The sequence below is a fragment of the Artemia sp. Qi Xiang Cuo genome, chromosome 3 (genome assembly GCF_049724085.1).
Source record: "Artemia sp. Qi Xiang Cuo chromosome 3, ASM4972408v1, whole genome shotgun sequence".
In the NCBI taxonomy this organism is placed as follows: Eukaryota; Metazoa; Arthropoda; class Branchiopoda; order Anostraca; family Artemiidae; genus Artemia; species Artemia sp. Qi Xiang Cuo.
The window spans coordinates 50,160,790-50,183,846 of NC_142796.1; the positions used below are offsets into that span (position 1 = coordinate 50,160,790).

Genomic DNA, 23,057 nt, shown 5'->3' on the forward strand with positions numbered 1-23,057 from the left:
TATCACTGACTAAAAATAAATTGTCTAAGAAAAATTTCTGTGTGGTCATTAAAAGTTTCTTAGTTTTACGGTAAAATATCGTTACATTGAATAAAGGATTTGTTAGTCTTAAGAAAAAAACTTGCTACTGCTGACAGAAACGTTGATATTACAATCAAAAATTGTACTACTATGAAATTATTTGGTATATTTGCTAGAAAATTTTCTCGTTCGAACTGAAAAAGTGTTATAACTGACGAAAAATATAATTTCTAAGAGAAATTTGTGTGTGTTCGTTAAATTTTTGATAGTATTAAAGTTAAAATGCTTTTAGTATGATGAGAATGTTTGTTTGTGTTGAGTAGAAATTGCTAATTCTGACAGAAAATTTGTTATCACAATAAAAAAATAAAACTCCTAAGAAAAAATTTGGTATCTTTGGTAGAAAACTTGCTAGTTCGAACAGAAAAAGTGTTATCACTGACGAAAAATATTATTTCTAAGAAAAATTTGTGTGTGTTCAGTAAAAGTATATTAGTATGAAGGTAAAATATCATTACATTGATGAGAATGTTTGTTAGTGTTCAGAAAAACTTAATACTTCTGATAGAAAAGTTGTTATCACAATCAAAAAATGTTACTTCTATGAAAATATTTGGTATCTTTGGTAGAAAACTTGCTAGTTCGAACAGAAAAAGTGTTATCACTGACGAAAAATATTATTTCTAAGAGAAATTTATGTGTGTTCAGTAAAAGTATATTAGTATTAAAGTAAAATATCGTTACTTTGATGAGAATGTTTGTTAGTGTTAAGCAAAACTTGCTACTTCTGATAGAAAAGTTGTTATCACAATCAAAAAATGTTACTTCCATGAAAATATTTGTTATATCTGGTACAAACTATGCAATTTCAGACAGAAAAAGTTCGATCCCTGACAAGATAATCTATATCGTAGGGTAATTTCCGCTTTTCCAGCATAAGTATGCTAGTATTAAGCTCATATGACAATAATTTGAGTAGTAGGAGCTCTAGTTTTGTTAACAACTCGCCAACTCCTACAAACAAGACGTTATTGCAGTCAAAAAATTTAACATCTATGTAAAATTTTGTTATCTATGGTATACAAATTGCTCGTTTTAACAGAAAAGTATTATCACTGACGAAAAATATTATTTTTGAGAAAAATTTGTGTTTGTCCAGTAAAAGTATGTTAGTATTAAGTTTAAAATATCATTACTTTTATGATAATGTTTGTTTGTGTTAAGCAAAACTTGCTACTTTTGATATAAAAGTTGCTGTCATAATAAAAAAATTTTACTAATATTAAAATATTTGGTATCTTTGGTAGAAAACTTGCTATTTCGAACAGAAAAAGTATTATTAGTGATGAAAAAAATTATTTATCAGAGAAATTTCAGTGTGTTCAGTAAAAGTATCTTAGTATTAGGGTAAAATATCTTTACTTTGATGAGAATGTTTGTTAGTGTTGAGCAAAACTTGCTACTTCTGACAGAAAAGTTGCTATCACAATCAAAAAATGTTACTTCTATAAAAATATTTGGTATCTTTGGTAGAAAACTTGCTAGTTCGAACAGAAAAAGTGTTATCACTGATGAAAAATATTATTTCTAAGAAAAATTTGTTTTTGTCCAGTAATATTATGTTAGTATTTATGGTAAAATATAATTACTTTGATTATAATGTTTGTCAATGTTAAGCGAAACTAGCTACTTCTGATAGAAAAGTTGTTATCACAATAAAAAAATGTTACTTCTATGAAAATATTGGGTATCTTTGGTAGAAAACTTGCTAGTTCGAACAGAAAAAGTGTTATTAGTGATGAAAAATATTATTTCTAAGAGAAATTTGTGTTTGTTCAGTAAAAGTATGTTAGTATTTAGGTTAAAATGTTTTTACTTTGATGAGAAGGATTGTTTGTGTTAAGCAAAACTTGCTAGTTCTGACAAAAAAGTTGTTATCATAATAAAAAAATGTTACTTACATGAAAATATTTGGTATATTTGTTAGAAAACTTGCTAGTTCGAACAGAAAAAGTGTTATCAGTGACGAAAAATATTATTTCTAAGAAAAATTTGTGTGTGTTCAGTAAAAGTATGTTAGTATTAAGGTAAAATATCATTACTTTGATGAGAATGTTTGTTAGTGTTAAGCAAAACTTGCTAGTTCTGACAGAAAGGTTGTTATCAAAATAAAAAAACTTTACTTCTACGAAAAAATTTGGTATCTTTGGTAGAAAATATGTTAGTTCGAACAAAAAAAGTGTTATCATGGACGAAAAATATTATTTCTAAGAAAAATTTTTGTTTGTTGGTCTTTTGGGTGCTGCTTCGAAAATAATGCCAGTTGAGGAATATTTCAGTCCAATATATTTTGTGTCAGTCACACCAAAAATTATTATATCTGAAAAAAAGGGCTTAAATTAAATAAATATGTAATATTTCTGAAACTCTAACAAATACAGCTCACTTTCATAGAATAAACTGAGAAGGAGTGAGTGTGTTCAAAGATCCCAACTTGAAAACTGTGAAAATGGTTGGCAAATAAGTAACGTTTTATATTTCAGCAACCGCTCCTCTGAGTAAATATTTGGAGGGGTCAATTTTCTGAGGAATAACTCAAAGCATTGTTATACAAACATTCAGCTTAAATACTTAAAAAGAAATTGAAGCTGTGTTTAGTAGCATCTATCACATTTAGAAGGGCCATGGATCAATCACGTCCCGAAAATTTACCATAAGTAAAGAGAAATCTTTGTCTAAAGCAACCTAAACTATGAAAATCATAGTTTTATTATATTACATTCAACTTTTCTCAGAAATAACTCAATGCATTATTATACGAACGTTCATTTTTTTTTCAAGCGCATGCCAGGTCAATAAAGAATATATTTTACTACCTTTTATTCAAATGCTATAGTTAAAATCGCTAAAATGTCAAAGAGAAATGGTTAGACACTGAAGTCGAAAACAATTATGATAAAAACAATTATCTTTTCATTTTCTATTTTGTCACTAATAAAAGTGCTAACCCCCTCCCCAAAAAAAATCCTGGATTCACGCCCCCCCCCCCCTCCCCTAAATTTAGGAAAATTAAGCCATCCCTCTCATTGAGTTAATCTTGTGACATATTCAATCGAAAGGCATATCAATAAAGCATATATTTTACTACCTTTTATTCGAATGCTATGGCTAAAATCGCTAAAATATCAAAGAGAAATGGTTAGACAATGAAGTCGAAAACAATTATGATAAAAACAATTTTTCATTTTCTATTTTGTCACTAATAAAAGCGCTAACCCCCTCCCCTACAAAAATCCTGGATACAAACTTGCCCCCTCCGCTAAATTTAGGAAAATTAAGCCATCCCTCTAATTGAGTTAATCTTACGATATATTCAAGCGAAATGCATATCAATAAAGAATATATCTTACTACCTTTTATTCAAATGCTATAGCTAAAATCACTAAAATATCAAAGAGAAATGGTTAGACACTGAAGTTGAAAACAATCATGGTAAAAACAATCTTTCATTTCTATTTTGTCACTATTAAAAGTGCTAACCCCCTCCCCAACAAAAATCCTGGATTCACGCCGCCCCTCCCCTAAATTTATGAAAATTAATCCTTCCCTAGGTCCACCCTCTCATTGAGTTAATCTTGCGATATATTCAAGCGAAAGGCATATCAATAAAGAATATATCTTACTACCTTTTATTCAAATGCTATAGCTAAAATCACTAAAATATCAAAGAGAAAGGGTTAGACACTGAAGTTGAAAACAATTATGGTAAAAACAATCTTTCATTTCTATTTTGTCACTAATAAAGGCGTTAACCCTCTCCCCAACAAAAATCCTGGATTCACGCCCCCCACCCCAAAATTTAGGAAAATTAAGCCAACCCACTCATTGAGTTAATCTTGCGATATATTCAAGCGAACGGCATATCTATAAAGAATATATCTTACTACCTTTTATTCAAATGATATTGTTAATATCACTAAAATATCAAAGATAAATGTTTAGACACTGAAGTTGAACACAATTATGGTAAAAACAATATTTTATTTATATTTTCTCACTATTAAAAGTGCTAACCCTCTCTCGAGCAAAAATCCTGGAGTCACGCTTACCTCCTAGGAATATAAAAAAAACTTTAACGAAAGAAAGCTTGAAAATAATCTGTTTTACTTCTCCAAAATAGCGCATTGCGTCTGCGCCTAATTATTACAATTGCCTCAAAGTGTTTTAATTTTGACGGAGAAACAGTTCCTTTTGACTTTGGCTGCCGCGTTCGTAAACACATAGGAAAAGGGGTGACAGCTAATTTTAACCTCGCGTAGAGCATTATGTCAAAATATTACGACAATGCTTTAAGATTTGACGGAAGTCTCAGTTAGAGAAAAGATTACAATAAGGAAAAGCTAAATTTTTCGAAAGGATAATTATTTCTATTTGCGAGAATTTTGGTTGTAAAAAAAAATGGGGGCGGGTTAGGTTTAGGTAATAAAAAGAATATATTTTATGTTTTCTATCGAGTATAAAGATTGTATAGTGATGTTTGTACTAGAGTGGGAGGGGGGGGGGATTTACCTGAAAATAATGGAGGGTGACCAAGGAAAATAATTTTATTTGAAAATAAAAAATTTACTTACATTGCAAATTGAAGTTGGCATGGCTTCTAATTCATCAAATTTATCCATTATGTCAAAATACTTTCTGATAATTTAATCACATTGCATGTCGGTTATATACGAAATCTAAAGGGCGAATTGTTATGTAACGGGAAATCATATGTAACAAGCCCTCTGATTGGCTTAGAGAGGATATGTAACCAGCCCTCTGATTGGCTGAGAAGGAAACACGTGATCTAACTGTTTTCTATTTCTGGAAACTCTTAACATTCGCCTCGAGCATGCCCAAAACAACAACAACAACAAATGCTGTTTTCTATTTCTGGAAACTCATAACATTCGCTGAGAGCGTGCACTTGCCCAAAACAACAACATCGACCATGACATTCGCTGAGAGCGTGCACTTACAACAGCAACAACAACATCGACCTTGACATTCGCTGAGAGCGTGCACTTACAACATCAACAACAACAACACCTTTGGAAATTTAGGTCATTGGCCCCATTAACCACGTGTTCTCCCTAATGACTCTATGCCCATATTTGATGTTAAAAAAAGTTGTAGGTGGCAGCAGGGGTGAGGGGTGGGACCTTTACCCCCCTTTCTACTAATGCATTATTTATTATTTTTTTTCCTTTAGAGCAGGGCACTTCGTATCGAAGAAGTTGTCGTAGAAACGTCAAAAAGGGCTCATTCAATTGGAAATTAGAGTGGCTTGTGCCCTTTTTAATAGTCGAAAGTGATTGGAAGGCAACTAACACCCCTTCCACGCCCACCATTTCCCGAAACACATCCAATCAAAATTTTTAGACAGCCATTTTGTTCAGCGTAGCTGATTTCCACATAGAAATTATGTTTTTGAGGAGGACACTCCCCCATAGCCTTCAGGGCAAGGGTTGTAAGTTGTGCCCTGGGGGCATAAAAGGTTTTTAAAGAAGGCGTTGTCATAGAAACTTCAAAAAAGGCTCATTCGATTGGAAATTCAAAGGGCTGGTGCTCTTTTTAATAGTCGAAAGTGATTGGAGGGCAACTAGCCCCCCCCCCACGCCCATCATTCCCCCAAACATATCCAATCAAAATTTTGAGATATCCATTTTGTTCAGCGTGGTTGATTTCCAGATAGAAATTATGTTTTTGAGCAGGTCACTCCCCCACAGCCTTGAGGTCAAGGGTTGTAAGTTATCCCCTGGGGGCATATAAGGTTTTTATAGAAGGCGTGGTCTAGAAACTTCAAAAAAGGCTCATTCGATTGGAAATTCCAAGGGCTAGTGCAATTTTTAATAGTCGAAAGTGATTGGAGGGCAACTAGCCCCCCCTCCACGCCACTCATTCCCCTCAACGCATCCAATCAAAATTTTGAGATAGCTATTTTGTTCAACATAGTTGATAGATAGAAAACATGTTTTTGAGGAGGACACTCCCCCAAACCATCGGGGCAAGGATTTTAAGTTATGCCCTGAGGGCATATAAGAACGATGTTGGCACAATGGATTATTTTTTATTTTTTCCTTTAGAGCAGGGCATTTCGTATCGAAGAAGTTGTCGTAGAAACTTCGAAAAGGGCTCATTCAATTGGAAATTCGAGCGGCTTGTGCCCTTTTTAATATTCGAAAGTGATTGGAAAGCAACTAGCACCCCTTCCACGCCCACCATTTCCCCAAACACATCCAATCAAAATTTTGAGATAGCCATTTTGTTCCACGCAGTTTAAAGTTCAGGAAATTATACTTTTGAGCAGGACACTTCCCCCAGAAACTTCGCGGCAAGGGTTATAAGTTATGTACTGAAGGCATATAAGTTTTTATTGAAATCCTTGTCGTAGAAACTTGAAAAAGGGCTCATTCGACTGGAAATTCAAAGGGCTAGCGCCCTTTTTAATAGTCGACAGTGATTGGAGGGAAACTAATCCCCCTCTTACGCCCACCCTTTCCCAAAACACATCCAATAAAAATTTTGAGATTGCAATTTTGTTATGGCGATCTTAATTGGAAAGATCGTGATGTTACAAAAACATATCTCCAAACGTAATGCAGCCTGTGTCAGCCTTAGGGCAAGAGACCGAGGCTATGAAGAATTCACCGTTTTGCAGAATTGAATTCATAAATAAATTTTCTAGGAAAGGTATTCGTGACCTTTCTATTGTTGAAATCAGGATCGTATGAATTTTCTGTTCATGGGTATTTTAGGTTAAAAAAAAAAAAATCTGAGAGACAACCCCAACCTTTGCAAATGACTAAATAAAAACGAAAGAATTTTATCTGTAAATAGCAATATAAAAGCAAAGCAAGAATGTTACACTTTGTTGTAGTTTTGTTTGGTTGACAGACTCTTTGATCTCCTCTTCCCTATATTCCCTTATAATTATGTTCATGAAGGCTGCTCAAACTGAATCGATGGTCACACAATATAGGAAGAGGACTCTTTTGAATAAAAATTATGAATTCTCATGCCAAGTTTGTGGAGCGGAAATTGTGGGGGGGGGGGGTAACAAGACCTCTCTTGACAAAACGAAATGTGAGTATTACAGACAAAACAGCTATTCAAATGAGAACAGATGAAATTTAAACCAATGGTCATGGATGTAAACTCCCTGATCAAAGATCAGATAAGCCCGAACCCCATCCCCACTCAAAACTTATTAACGATGTTTTATTCCAGTTCTTAAGAAAACTGGCCCCTGGACTTCCCTGCATGACCCCCCCCCCTGACCCTCCTAAGCCTGTCACCCCGCCCCCCCCCCCCAAAGAAAAAAAACGTATTAACGTTTTTTTCCAAAAATAATTGGGATTATTTTTAATTAGCCCTTTCTAAATTTTCATTTGTCGAAAACTACTGTATACTAAACTTCGAATACCGTATCACTAAATTCATCACAATCTTCAAATATTAGTGGAAGTAAAAAAAACTCCTTCAGGCAAACTTCAGAAGTATATTTGAACTGCGGGATGGGCTATAGTTATCGTCAATTAAAATGAACTTATCCACTCTAGACAAGTTCACTTATCCAGAGTGGACTGACCACTTTGGACTGACAGAGGGGACTGACCCCTCTCACGCCCACCATTTCCCCAAACACAAGTAATAAAAATTGTTTTTGCTGTGCTGGTTTTCAGACATTCTCATTTGTCAACTGTATATAAATACACAATAAAACCATTGTTTATTATGATTTCTTTGGTTGTATTGCCAGATATCAGGAAGATCTCTCTTGATCTCTAGGAAACGCTCAATTGGGAATCTGAGGTATAGAAAACAAGAATTTTTTTTCCAGAAAAGGGCAACAAAAACTCACTAGATTTCATCTATATGAACTCAGATAAAACGGGGAATTAAACTCCTAATTCTGTTACCTCTCGCCTTAAATTTAGTCCTTTCTTGAATGAAAACCCCCCTTCCATTATACTGCCACACCCACCATTTTCCCAAATACACTGTCACTGAAAAAGGTATTCATGTTTGAACTTCATTCTCCAAAAAGACTAGGTGAAAACAGGTAAGCCTTTCAGTGAATGTTGAGGAGAGTACTGAACTAAATCAAAACATGTTATGTGTTTACGGATTGTCTAAAGGGTGAAACTCATGAATGACTGGGTATATCAATTTGGAACTTTGAGTTTGAATTTCCAGTACTTTTTGCTAACGGAGAATGCTGACCTAGTTGCTGGTGGCTCCTCGAATACACTCCTTTATGGGCTACCTTGCATGTATAGGTTTTGATGAGTAGCTTTCTACTGTGGTGTTTGAGTGCATGTTTGTGAGAGTCAGTAGAAGCCTATTATGATTGTGATAGTCGAAGAATTTCTCTCGATTCCTTAAAAACAGTGTATGTCAAGGTGTTTTTTTTTTCTATACCCTAGTTGGTCCCTAAAGAGAGAAAGCCGATAAATTACAAGGTTTTAATTTCCGTTATTCAGAGCATTGTTACAACTTCGACAACAAAAAGTAAATATAATTGGTCATTTCTGCACTTCCAAACAAGATAAAATCTTGTTCTACAAAACAAGAACAATAAATAAAATGCATCCAAGGCGACTCTGAATTCTGACCAAAATTTCAAAAAAATTCAAACTTTTTGAAATTTTTGGCGAAGTATATTTATTTATTCGTGAGTCTTCAACGGGAAAATGAACGAAAAACAGATTTTTTTGTAAAAAAAAAACAACAAAATAAGACAAGATAATTGTTTGTTGTTTTCTATGCCCTAGTTGGTCCCTAAAGAGAGAAAGCCGATAAAGTACATTTTAGGTCAACTAGAGGAGGTATGAAACTAAATTAAACGGTACTATTTGTGTCCATATTTTTAAAAGGATGTATGTTGTTAAAAATTGCTGAAACTTTTTCTCCAGCATACAAATAACAAGCTAAACTATAAAGTCTTAAAAAAACGAAACGTTTCAAAGTATTATTATCTTTTTCCCTGGAAAGACTATGTCAATACAAAACAAACAGAAATTAATTAGAAAATCTTTTTCCACAAAATATGTTTTTCAAAAAAAGTAAAGAAATCCAGTAAACCAAAAATGAATAAAAATAGAATCAAATAATGTACCAAACATACAACTACCACAGATCAGTATCAATAAATAAATGAAACCCAAAACAAACAGAAATTAAAATGAGTCAGACTCAAAACGAGCAGAAATTAATATGAGTAGGGTTCTAAACCCCATGCGTTCTAAACCCCAAGCATACAACTACCACAAATCAGTAGCAATGAAACCCAAATCAAACAGAAATTAAAATATGTCAAACTCAACACGAGCAGAAATTAATCTGAGTAGGGTTCTAAACCCTATGCTTTCTAAAAGCCAGAATATATTTTGTACTTTTTTTTAATGTTTAAAAAAAAATTTTTTTAATGTTTTCACATTTAAAACCTTAAGAAATCAAAAATTAATTAAGATTTAATGGAATAAATATCAGCATATGTACATTAAACTGACAATGCAAATTTTTTTCAGTAAATTCATTAGAATTTTTTCAGTTCTTTACTGAAAACGTTTGACACTAAGAGCTCAAAATTTTATTCTATGACCAAAAAAATGTATTCTTTTTCTTTTTAATTCTTATATAGCAATTCTTTTAAAAGAATTATTTTTAATGTTTTCACTTTCATATCTTTAAGAAATCAAAAATTAATTAAGATTTTAAGGAATAAATGCCAGCAAATGTATATTAAACTGACAATGCAGATTTTTTCAGTAAATTCATTTGAATTTTTTTCAGTAAAGTACAGATTATATTCTGGCTTTTAGAAAGCATAGTGTTTAGAACCCTATTCAGATTAAGTCTTGGTTACATCATGTGTTGGTTAAGCCTGGGAATGAATTAAAAAAAAAAAATCGAAATTAAATTTTAAAAAAAGTATTTTCAACTATGACTGGGGGAGGGGGTAATTTTCCTCAGGGATTGTCCTTAATGGGGTTGGAGAATTTTTCAAGAAAATACACCTAAACCTACGCTATAGATAATAGCCCAAGCAATCAAACTATTTCTGAAGGACAGATCGTATTTGGACTTATCAATTTATTAATGTCTAAGCTTTATAGACAAAAAACTCACTGAATCTAATGAACTAGCTTTGCTTATTGTTTGCACCGTAGTAATTTAGACGAAAATGTAGCATTTCCCTTGAAAATTTTGAATAAAATTTCTGTGAATGCGGAATAAAAACACAATTGAAAAATTATAATGAAAACAAAATAATACCGTTTTTGACATATTTTCTTGACCAATTATAAATACATACATTGGTGGGCGTGTAATTATAATTTAAGCTCGAAAGTTAACTAACTTACAATAATAATTCTTCTCATGTTAAAAATTACCTTATTAGCAGTCATGTTAAAATTACTGGGAATTAGAAAGTTGAATCGGAGCTCTCAAGCAGGGATGTAGCTCCAAAATTTGTGGGGGAGAGGGGGGGGCAAGAGGGATCTCAATCTGAAAAGTCAAGAGCATGGGTTATAGAATCATTTTTTCTCCAAATCATTGCCCGCCTGAAACAACGCCACTGCTTTCAAGGTTATTTTTAGAAATAGAATAAATTATGAATACATTTTTCAGTAAATTCATTTGAATTTTTTTTTCAGTTCTTTACTGAAAATGTTTGACACTAAGAGCTCAAAATCTTATTCTATGGCAAAAAAATTTATTCTTATTCTTTTTAATTCTTATACAGCAATTCTTTTAAAAAAATTCTTTTTAATGTTTTCACTTTTATAACTTTAAGAAATCAAAAATTAATTAAGATTTTAAGGAATAAATATCAACATATGTATATTAAACTGACAATGCACATTTTTTTCAGTAAATTCATTTGAATTTTTTTCAGTAAAGTACAAATTATATTCTGGCTTTTAGAAAGCATAGGGTTTCGAACCCTATTCAGATTAAGTCTTACATCATGTCTTGTTAAACCTGGGCATGAATTTAAAAAAAAAAAAAAAAGAAAAGAAAAAACACCTAAACCTATAGATAACACCTAATCATACGCTATAGATAATAACCCAGGCAATCAAACCATTTCCCAAGGACAGATTATCTTTAGACTTATCAATTTATAATTTTCTAAGCTTTTACAGACAGAAATCTTACCAAATATCTTAATCCATCTGAGCTTATTTTTTGTTCTTTAACTAAGTTCATAAAAAAAGTGGGCTTCATTCGACAATATTGAATGAAAACTTTATGAATACGGAATTAAAACATGATTGAAAAATTAAAAAGAAAAAAATAATACCGTTTTTGACACAATTTCTTGACTAATTATTAATACATAAATTGGTGGGCGTGTAATAATAATTTAAGCTCGAAAGATGACTAACTTATAATAATACTTCTTCTCATGTTAAAAATTACCTTATTAGCAGTCATGTTAAGTTTAATGGGAATTACAAAGTTGAATTGGAGTTCTCAAGCAGGGATGTAGCTCCAACACTTTATCGGGGGGGGGGGGAATTAGGATCTCCATCCGAAAAGTCAAGAGCATGGGCTATAGAATCATTTTTTCTCCAAATCATTGCCCGCCTGAAACAACTGCCACTGCTTTCAAAGTTATTTTTAGAAATAGAATTAATTATGAATAATTTTTTATGGCCATAGAATAAGATTTTGAGCTCTTAGTATTAAACGATTTCAGTAAAGAAATGAAAAAAAATTCAAATGAATTTACTGAAAAAAATATACATTGTCAGTATAATGCACATATGCTGATATTTATTCCATAAAATCTTAATTAATTTTTTATTTCTTAAGGTTATAAAAGTGAAAACATTAAAAAAAAAATTGAATAAAGTACAAATTATGTTCTTGCTTTTAGAAAGCATAGGGTTTAGAACCCTACTCAGATTAATTTCTGCTCGTTTTGAGTTTAACTTTTTTTTAATTTCTGTTTGTTTCGGGTTTCATTTATTTATTGATACTGATTTGTGGTACTTGTATGCTTGGTAGATTATTTGATCCTATTTTGTTCATTAAACTGACCATACACATTTTTTCAGTAAATTCATTTGAATTTTTTTCAGTAAAATACAAACTATATTCTAGCTTTTAGAACGCATGGGGTTTAGAACCCTACTCATATTAATTTCTGCTCGTTTTGAGTTTGACTTCTTTGCTTTTTTTTTTGAAAAACTTATTTTGTGAAAAAAGTTTTTTTTAATTAATTCTAATTAAACGGCCTTTGTCATTTAGAGGTCATTCTTAACGAATTTTAACAAAATTCAAACTTTAGCGTAAAGAGCCGTTGTATATTTTAAATAATCTTATTTTCCCTCGGGATTTCTATCAATTACTTTTAAGCAATTTGAATTGATTGCACTCCAAACAAGAAATATTTTGACCACAAGGTACTTCTCGTTCATGTAACTTTAATTCAGAAACACATCTAAAACAATAGATTTAGCTTACCCCTTTAGGAATCTGATATCCGGAAAGGACAGTATCTTTGGTAGTAAATCGGGCATTCACATTAGCAGCTGGTGACAGCCTGAATTAAAGAGCACGTTTTTTTACTTATAAGTAAATCACAGTAAAACAGAGAAGCTACCTGTAAAAAATGTTTGACTAAAAAACGTTTCATTTTTATTATGGGCTTATAATTTCACACAGAGGAACTGATCAGCCAAAATCTAGCTTTTGGTCCTTTTTCTGTTTTAAAACTAACCACAAGATCACAGAAAAATCAACCAGGTTTTTAAAAGGGTGGGTCAATTGACTTCTCTTTCTACTACTTGCTTAGGGAAAAGTTCGATTGCTTACGAAAATGTGTCACAGACGTAAACCTAAAATTAAACACATGTTTCACCACAAAATTTTGGAGAAGTATTTATTGAGAAGTAAACTCCCATCGTTTATATGTTGCTAGATCACAAGGAAACAGAAACTTTACTTGCAACAAATGTTAGTACTAACATACTTTGCGTTCCCTTTACTGGCAAGAATTTTACACGAGATAACAAATCAGGTGAAATATATATTTTTCTTTTTACTCGGGTAGAAATAAAAAAAGGCGGGTATTTTTTTTCTTGCTTAACTAAACTTCAAGAATATCGTAACGTGCTTACAAAAACACGTCACAACCGTAAGCTAATGAAATTAAACCGGATATTGTACCACGGATTTATGAGAAAGTAATCTCTCTTTTTTTTCTTTGCCTAACTATATAAGCAGAATTATAAATGTTCATAGAAAATGCAATGTAATATTGATCTTGCCCTATCAATTATGTAGTTGCCAGTCGAAATTGTGAACGGGTTTGATTGATGGTTTTTCAGTGAAAAATCTTTTTTTTTATTATTATTAACCTCCCAACCATATAAAGATTCAGATCTTTGACGAATTTAATAAAATTTTAATGATTCATATTTTCTAGTTTTTTTTCTTGTCAAATCTTATCTGTTACTTTCAACAGGTTTCTTTATGAAAACCTAAAAATTCTTCTTATTCCTTGTGCCTTTTTCAGATCATTTACTCAAGGTCGTATCCAGAGGGGGGGGGTAGGGGGTTTGAAACCCCGAAATGTCTGTCTGACTCGTAAAAAGTAACAAAAATGGACATAAACAAATTTTGTATGTGTTTTTTAGTTTTTTTTTGTGTAAATACCCCCCCCCCAAAAAAAAATTAATAAAATCCCATGCGAAAAAAAATCCTGGGTACGACCTTGCGTTTACTTTCGACTTTTCATCTTTATTTGTAGCGGCTGATCAAATCAGCGACGGTAGTGATGAAATCAATAAGATTTGGATTGCCTCCTACTGATGTTTGAAACGATGTTCTAGGACAGCAGTCGCCAACCTGTGGTCCATGGACAACTGGTAGTTCATGAAAATATTTAGATGGTCCACGAAAAAAAGGAATTATTATTAAACAGTGTATATTTTTGTACTTCATGAACATAAAAAATGAAGCGAAATTGAGGAAATTTGTAATAGATTAAAAAAAATTATAGTTATGTTTAATATTATAAAGCTTTATCGCAACTGAAAAAGGCTAAAAAATTATGTTGTACATTCTTGAATCAATATGCTTCTATGTAAGGATGCGTTTAACGATTTCTACTGCTGTGCATTCTTGAATAAGCATAAATCCACGGCAGGATGCATTTCCTTTTAGCTTTCTATTTCTGCGAACAAATTTCTGTGAAAAAGTTTCAATACATTTCAATTTTCAATCCAGTCTCCAGTATTAGTTTAATTCCTATGAGATCTATACATTCCTGATTTTCTGTGGCCCGGCATAAGCTCCTTGAGCCCTTGAAAGTAAACTAATAGTTATGTAAGTAATTGTTACCGAAGTTGATACATATGAAGTGCACAGCTATCAGTTTGAAAATTATTTAAATAATGGACTTTCCTGAAACTATTGAGCAAGAAAGGGCAAGGACCCATAATGAGTGAGAAAAGGCAAGTGAATATTTTGCACTTCTTTAGAAAAAGTAAAGATAAAGTGATGGACATAGCAATAATAGTCAGCGGATCAGTGAATTAGATTTACAAGAGCATCCACAGTCCTCGTCAAACAACATTACAAAGAAAATTCAAAAAGAAGGTGAAAAGAAAAACGCAAAATATCAACAACATATGACTCAGGCTACCTGAAATTTGGATTTATCCAAGAACTTTGTAGTGGCCTGGACCCAAGCCTTCTTTGTGTTATTTAGCATGAAACCTTGAAATTATGCCGTGAAACCGTCAATACTTAAAATTAACTTGCAATCAAAATTTGATTGAGATGTTCGTCTGCCAACCGCTTTTGCACCAATGATTTTAATAAGGACGTATTTAAATTACGAGGAAAGACAGACGGTTTTTCGAAAGAAAATCATTGGTGCAAAAGCGGTTGGCAGACGAACATCTACAAATGTTTATAACTGTTGATGAATGTATGGAAGAGAAGGATCTCAACCGTCAAGGGGTATCCATGACTATTAAGCAGCACTTACAGTCACTGACATAATATTTTGATTTTTATTACCGAAGGGAAGAAGATCCCAGACATAGAAATATGTAGATAATAGATGTACTTGCATCTAACACTGAAGAGGACAAATTAAGTATAAAGGAAACAGAAAGCTTCATTGATATTTTTTTTGTTGATGGTTTCAAATTAAAATTCAAGTCCTCTTTATCAAACGCTCATTTCTGGGTCTCTCTAAAAAAATGAATACCCATTACTGAGTGAGAAAGCTATGAATTTTTATTCAATTCTAGACTACATATTTATGTGAAAAAATCTTTTCATCTGTGATAGTAAATAAAGCTCGGTACCCCTCTCGGCTTGAGATCAATGCAGCTCTTCGTCTTGCGGTGAAATGATTGAAACTGAATCTCCACATCGTGATGTCAAATATACAAGATCAACCATCACACTAAAAATGTCGTTTTTTTCTTCTTTAAAAAGAATAATTAATATATATATATATATATATATATATATATATATATATATATATATATATATATATATATATATATATATATATATATATATAGCTAATAAGCTAATAGTATATGTACTATTAACTATATTAAAACTTTTCTGATTATCATGTATGGATGTATTTACAGCACCTTTCTTTTCCATTTCCATGTTAGTGGTCCATGGTCCACCAAATAAAAAAGGGTACATTTAGTGTTCGATGAACGCCTAAGGGTTGGGGACCGCTGTTCAAGGATCTTTCGTCAGCTAAAGATCTAACCGCAGCCGCTCTAGTCCTATCTACATCCTGTTTAATTGGGTCGTGCTCGACAGCTTCTAGTGTCTTTCACCATGTTTAAAAGCATGGTTACGAGCATCTTAGCAGTAGATGGTATTTGCCTCGGTAGTTTTTACATTCTGTTTGGTCTTCCTTTTCGGAGATAAAGACAATTATAGATGCTTTCCAGTCATCGGGAGTGTCTTCGTTGTCTTAGACATCTCTAACAAGTTCATAGAGCTCATTTGCTGTTGAATCGGGCAAAACTTTCAGCTCCTCACTAGAGATGTCTTTTATTGTAGATTTTCTGTGGATCAAAAGCAATTTGATTGTCTCGATTAGTTCATCCCCAGTTAGTGGGTTCGTACACACATTTCAATAAAACTGGTTTTCTGGCAGGTTGAGTGAGGCTAGGAGATATTAGTACCCGCTATTAATAACTCCCAGTGTTAGCAAATCTGTGAAGTGTCCCCGCCATTTTTTGACACTTTCCTCTTGCTAGTGAGCATTTTATCGTCATTTGATCTGAGAAAAGGGGTGACAGATTACTTAATTTCCCGTTGGTTGGCTGTTTGGTCCAATTGGATAGGTAAGAACCTATGTGAAGCCTATCTTCCATGTATAGGATTATGCAAGGATTTGAGTAATTGGGTTTGACGAATAAATATTTAATTACATTTTAAGGACTGTTCATACTATTTTTGAAAGTATTTGATGACGGCAACAGGGTGAAGAACCTCTTAAACTATAGGCATTTGAATCTTTCAAGGGCTCATGGTTAGAAAAAGTCTAGTTAACAGCCCTCGATTGTCGGCACCAAAGAAAGATCAGTTGTCTAGTGTCTTCTGTTAGTTCACTAGTATTTTAGTGAAGGTCCTGGGAAGACAAACTTGCTAAAATGACGATCTACGACGGGCAATTCAAAACCTGCGCAAAAAAAAAACAGTAGCGCATCCCTCAAAATAGTTAACTAAGGGTCGAACAAGAAATCGAAAACATTCTTAAACCTGGCGTATATGAAGATCTAGAAGCCTCTATACCTAAAAGCAGACTCTACAGCCTCGCTTTAAGTATTTATCGCATATCCTTATGGAAGCTCTAAAATCTGCATAGGTTTTAGTGATCTGAAAGCTAGATCTGGAGTTACAGACCCCTCCCTCGTCAGTTATGTAGAAGAACTCGTTTTGAATGTCTGGAACGCGAAGTATTTTATTATTTTTGACAAATCAGTCAAACAAAGTTGGAGTACCCCAAGGTTCAATTCTTGGCCCTCTGTTGTTTTTAATTTATGTTAATGATACTAGTAATTCAATTGTAGTCCTAGGGATCATTAAACTCTTCGCTGATGACACAGCCCTTATTTTTTCTGGAATTGATGAAGATAGTGTTAAACATCATTTAACTCTTGCATTTGATAGACTAGTAGCATGGTTCAAGCCAAATAGGCTAGCTCTGAATACTGTAAAACCTAGATTTATAGTATATATATATAGTATATAGTATATACGTTCATCACGGACAGATATACGGATATCACATGTTGATATTATTCGTTACCTAGGTGTGCTAGTTGACTCGAATTTAAGTTGGAAGCCACATATTAATAGTGTAAGATTGACGCTTGAAAGGAGCATAGGTGTTATGCATCGTATAAAATAATGAAATTTTGCCTCTAGAAGCTATGCATTCTACTTATTTCGCTTTCATTCTTACCTATATTACTGTCCACTTGTTTGCTTGAATACTTTCAGATATAATTTTATTCCACCCCAAATGCGACAAAATAAGGCGCTTCATACTTTAAAATGTTTTCTTCCTTCCCCAGCGTCTTTTCCAAGTAAGTCCTCGACAAAGAATTAATATTCTTTATTAAACATTCTTCTTGTTGAACTGGCAGTTACTTTTCATTCATTATTGTTCAAAGTTAAGCATAATCTCCTGACACTGTCTTTCTATTTATTTTCTTCTGATTCGTTCCCAGTTGCTGTGCCATCTTCAGACTGAAATCACAATGTACGCAGACTGTAATTTTAGAGAGGTCTCGCTTTTCTCTAAGGAACAGTATGGTTGTTGCATGGAACCGATATGAGGCTGCTTTTGATTTTGATTTGTCGTTTGAATTTTCAAAAAATAAGTTAAAACCCCTCTTTTTGACTGTTATTAGTTATTTTACTTATTTTTTTTATTCTTAATGATCAGTTCTTTTCGGGGGAGGGGAGTCTTGATTTTCCTCTTGTTGGGTGTCTGCCGTGGTGTAGTGAGTACTTAATATTATGTCTGTTTTTTTTTCTTTCATCTTGACCATGTCTTTCTTTGATTGATTATCCATTCATTTCTTTAATTATTTATTTCTTCAGTTGTTTCATCACTGAAACATGATCTTGTCTCTCTTACAGGCATTTGTATATTTATTATGATTCAAGATTTCAAGATTTAACAACTTTACTAAAATGATTTATGTCAGCTTGACGACCGGTTACAAATAAAGCACATATATGCTTGAAAAACGCAACCAGTACGCATTTACTAAATTATAAAACTAACCAAATCATCACTGAAATAAACACAAATAAAGAACAATAAAAAAAGAGATAATAATAATAATTATTGAATAATAAATTATGAAAAAAAAATAAAAAAGAATAAACAGAAAAATAAATAAATAAATAAATAACAAAAAAATAATATAATAAAACGAATATATTAATAACAGAACAAAAAACAAAATTACTTAATTTTTCCTCTCTCGTCTTCCAGCCCCACACTCACCAACCGCCCGCAAGGAGATGCTTCTTTAACCGGTTTTTAAATTAAGGGACACTTTCCGCTTCCCAAATTGAGTCTGGAAAGTTATTCCAGACCACCAGACCCGAGTGCCTTGCCACATGGCTAGAATAAACCGTACTTTTTGGCTCACTTACTAGGTCTCCAGCATTTCTCGTAGTGTATCCTTTATAAAACGAGTTAAAACGAAAAAAAATACTAAGAACATCAGGCGCTCAACCATTTAAACTCTCAAACACAAAAATACCAATCTGAAAATCTCTAATGTGACCTACATTCAAAATACTAATTTCCTAAAAATCGACTCTGTACTTAAAACTCCTGTATCATACTTACCAATTAATCTCACTGCTTTATTTTGCTGAATCTCCACTCGTTTAAAATTGCATGTAAAATTACTAGCCGAAATCATACATCCATAATTTATATACGGCGCAATCAAAGAATGGTATAAAAGAACTAAAATATGAGAAGGTAAAAAATGTCGAAAACTTCTTAAAATCCCAAGGCAACGGGCTACCTTGCACGCAACCACATCACCGTGTCTTCTCCAGCTGAGGTTCTGATCGAGAATGAATCCTAGGTAACGCACTTCCTCAACCCGCTTTAGTACATCACCATTTATTGCTATTTCAACTGCGAAGATTCGGATATACACCAGTCTGACTAAACAGAATATAGTTACTCTTCGCCGCGTTAATGCTAAGTAAGCTAATGCCTACAAAGTCACTCAACCCTTGCAGAGCTCTGTTTGCTTTCTGGACCAATTCTTCAAGAGTCTTCGCTGCCACAACAAGTGCTGTACCGTCAGCGAAAGATGTCATAGACGCACCAGGAATATAAGACTGCATACTGTCAACATACTTTAAATACAACAGGGGTCCTAAGACGGAACCCTGGGGAACTCCACAAGAAACAGGGAAAAACTTAGAAAACTTCTCCCCTAGATTTACCCTAACTGACCTACCATTTAAATACGACCTAAACAAATCCAAACATCTCCCTTTTACACCCATATCCCTTAATCTATTCAATAAGATACAAAAATCAACGGCAGCAATCGCTTTTTAAAATCTATAAAAATACTAGTACCATATTTAACCTTTTCCAAAGCTAAATTAACATTTTCTAAAAGATGTTGTACAGCATGCGAAGTCGAATGGCCCTTCCGGAATCCAAACTGGTCATCATACAATGCATGCAGGCTCGTGAGGTTATCCTAAAGTCTCCCATGGATAACTTTTTCATAAACTTTCGAAAACACTGGCAAAATAGAAATAGGCCTCCAGTTTGATATATCCATTTGAGTACCCCCTTTGTAGAGAGGGAGAATCTTTGCTGTTTTCAATAATTTTGGAAATACTCCCTTCTCCATTGATAAATTTATTAGGTGCACTAGCACAGGAAGAATGTACACCAGAATTGATCGAATAGTCTTCAGGTTAACACCATCTAACCCGGCACTGTTGGATCCAATCGAGCTGACGATCTTTGTTAATTCATATGAATCACAGGGACAAAATTCCATTTCCGTTCCCTCACACCTCCCATCAGCACACGAGTTGCCACCAACAAGAGCTTGGGAATTTCTAGTTTCCGCTGGTATCTTCGTTCCAATGTTAGTAAAATAATCACGCAACACTTGTCATACAACTCTTGTCTATCCTCTACAACCATTCCTTAAATTTCAATTCGAGGGTATTGAGTTCTCCGAGGCCCGCTGACCAGTTCATTAATAACTTTCTAAGTTCTTTTCAGATCTGCTTTATTTTCCTCAAAAAGTGCCGAGTAATATTGTTTTTTTTCCTTTTCAGTGAGTTCTCCATATTCCGAAGCTGTTTAAAATGAGCATTATCTTCCTTCTTTGAAGATCTCAGATAATCCTGAAACGCACTGTCACGCTGTTCAAATAAGTTAACTAGCTCCTCATCGGCCCATGGTTTTCTCGGCATATTTGGTCTCTGTCTGAGTGTCTTTAGCGGACAAGTTTTGTCATATGCAGTAGTTATGATGCTACTAAATTGCTCAAAAGCTTCACATGGGTCATTCTGATTCAATACAGATTCAAACCATGTTGCACTTATTTCTTCTTTAAACTTCCGAATGTTTTCAGGCTTAATCTCTCGAATAGTTTTTTTTGCCTTTTCTGCCGTGACACTTGTAAATCTAAACTAAATACCACTGGAAAATTTTCAGATGCCGAATTCACTACAATATTAGAAAACGCCTTTCTGATATACTTTGAAGGGACAAACATATTGTCAATCAGGGTAGCAGAGTGGTCCGTGATCCTAGTACGAATTGTTACAGTGGTAAAAAGATCATTAGAAACCATAAAATTAAAAAAATCTAAATTAAAACTACCTGTAGATAAAAGATCAAAATTTAAATCACCCATACATATTAACTCTTGCTGTGACTTCTGAACTATCATTAGAAGACTTTAAAAACCTTCTGTGAATTTCTTCCACGACGAACTTGGAGGTTTATAAACTATTGGTAGGATAATTTTTCTCACACCAAGCCTCATACCAATCTCAATTTCAATAGAAAGTGTTTCTACCTTACCTTCTCTCCACACATCAAGATCCTCCCTGGGCTTCCATTTAAGTGAATCACTTACTATCAAACCGATTCCGCCACGGTTCATTGAAGCTCTAGCCCAGATAGCCCGGAATATTAAAAGACGAGAGAGAACTATCCTGACTCAAAAATGTTTCAACAAAGGGCCATAACATGGAGATTCCTACACTTCAAAAGAAAATCAAATATCTCATCATACGAAGAAGTAAGGTGGCAGTTACACGAACAAGCATTAAAACCAGCATTTTGCAGAGTTCCAGGATAAGAGGAATCACAATATTTACTAAACTGAAAAGGTCTATAACTCACTGCAGACTCTTCATTCGCCAAATCCGAAAATAAATAACTATCAATATCAAACGGGCAACTTTTCAACTGCCTCAGCCTCGATGTGGTACCGATTGGTACATGACACATTTTTATATCTAATAAACACTTTCATAACTTTCATTGTGATAAAAAAAAAATAATAAAAGACAAAAAAGGCGCAGCTGAGCTCTCGGAACAGATAAATAATAATAAATGAAAAGAGAACAAAACATTGACAAACAATAAACCAAAACTACAAAATAACCACAAGCAACTAAAAGCAATCCGCCAGTGACCGAATCCTGCGAGCAATCCTCCGAATTCTGCGACCAGACATTTCGCACTCCAAAACTATCCCTTGTCGTATTCAGAAAGTCCCGACAGCGTTTCGCTAGGGCCTCAGAGACGAAAATACCAGACTTAGCAAGATTAGTTTTGCTTTTGAAAACCTTCTTTGCCATTTCGCTGCTTCCCAATTTCAGAAACACCGGTGCAACATCTCTTTGGCCTTGTGCAGTAGAATTATTTAAACTCTAGCGGTAAATACTCTGAATGTCATTTTGCGGAAAACCGGTGACTCCCATTTTCTGTGTTATGATATTCATAGTTGTTGCTTTCAAATCTTCACCCGGTAATTGCTTCACACCGTTGAAAACTAGGCTATCTAGAAGCTTTTCTTGTTCAAAATCATCTATTCTACTTTCCATCTGTTCCACGCGATTTTCCAACCCTTGAACTTCTGATTTCAAACTTTTGTATGACTGTAATATGCTCTGAAACTTTGGTGAAAACTCAAGGGACACTGAGGCATAGATTTCACTAATTATTGTCTCGCACAATTGTTTTAAGGAATCCTCACTTTTCTCTTATTTATCCCCGCACTTTTCTAAAACTTTCTCAGTGATTAATTCCATGATTGATTTTTGCGTTCTTGCAATCTCATCCTCGCTAGCAACAATTCTCTCCAACAGCTGAGATGACGAGTTCGCTGGCTCGTAGATTTCAAGCGCAGCGTGCGATTTGCTTTGTTTGTAGATTTCGGGAGAATTTTTAGCTTCTTCAAACGCAAGCTTCGCTCCTTTTCCCGTTTTTTGCTCCTTTTCCTTTATATTATCTTCATACGATACTAAACTTTTTTCAGTGAGCCTAATTTCCTTGTGATCTCCGTAGCAGAAAACAATGAAGTTTTCTCGGCCTTTGCTATCTTTAACGATCCGCAGGACTCTGACTGGCCATAACGGGAATCCTTGGAAATGAGCTACGGCTAAATCAAACTTTTTAAAGGACATCGTGAAGATACAAACGAGAAAAAAATCACTTATCTTTTACTGAGCAGGCCCACAGATGGCATTGGCGATCACCTTCATGGCTGGTGACCCGATGGACCCTGGAGACCTGCACACGTTTATTCCATCGTACTTTGGCATCCACAGCAACAGTTATAACATTATCCAATTATCCAAAGCAAATTGTTCACTGCTCTATACAGTATATTTGAAAAAAAACTAAGTTTGCTAAAGAGTTAAAGAGGCTGAGTCACAAGTTCAAACCT

General features: G+C 33.7%; 1 protein-coding gene across 1 annotated transcript in view; it reads right to left on the minus strand.

Annotated features, from left to right (window-relative positions):
* The window catches only part of LOC148954227 (cytochrome P450 CYP12A2-like), a 65,679-nt gene that overhangs the window by 26,391 nt on the left and 16,231 nt on the right, over window positions 1-23,057 (minus strand). Inside the window, exon 3 of the mRNA XM_089086202.1 lies at window positions 12,544-12,622. Within this exon, the coding sequence (XP_088942328.1) occupies window positions 12,544-12,622 (79 nt within the window). The remainder of the gene's footprint in view (window positions 1-12,543; window positions 12,623-23,057) is intronic.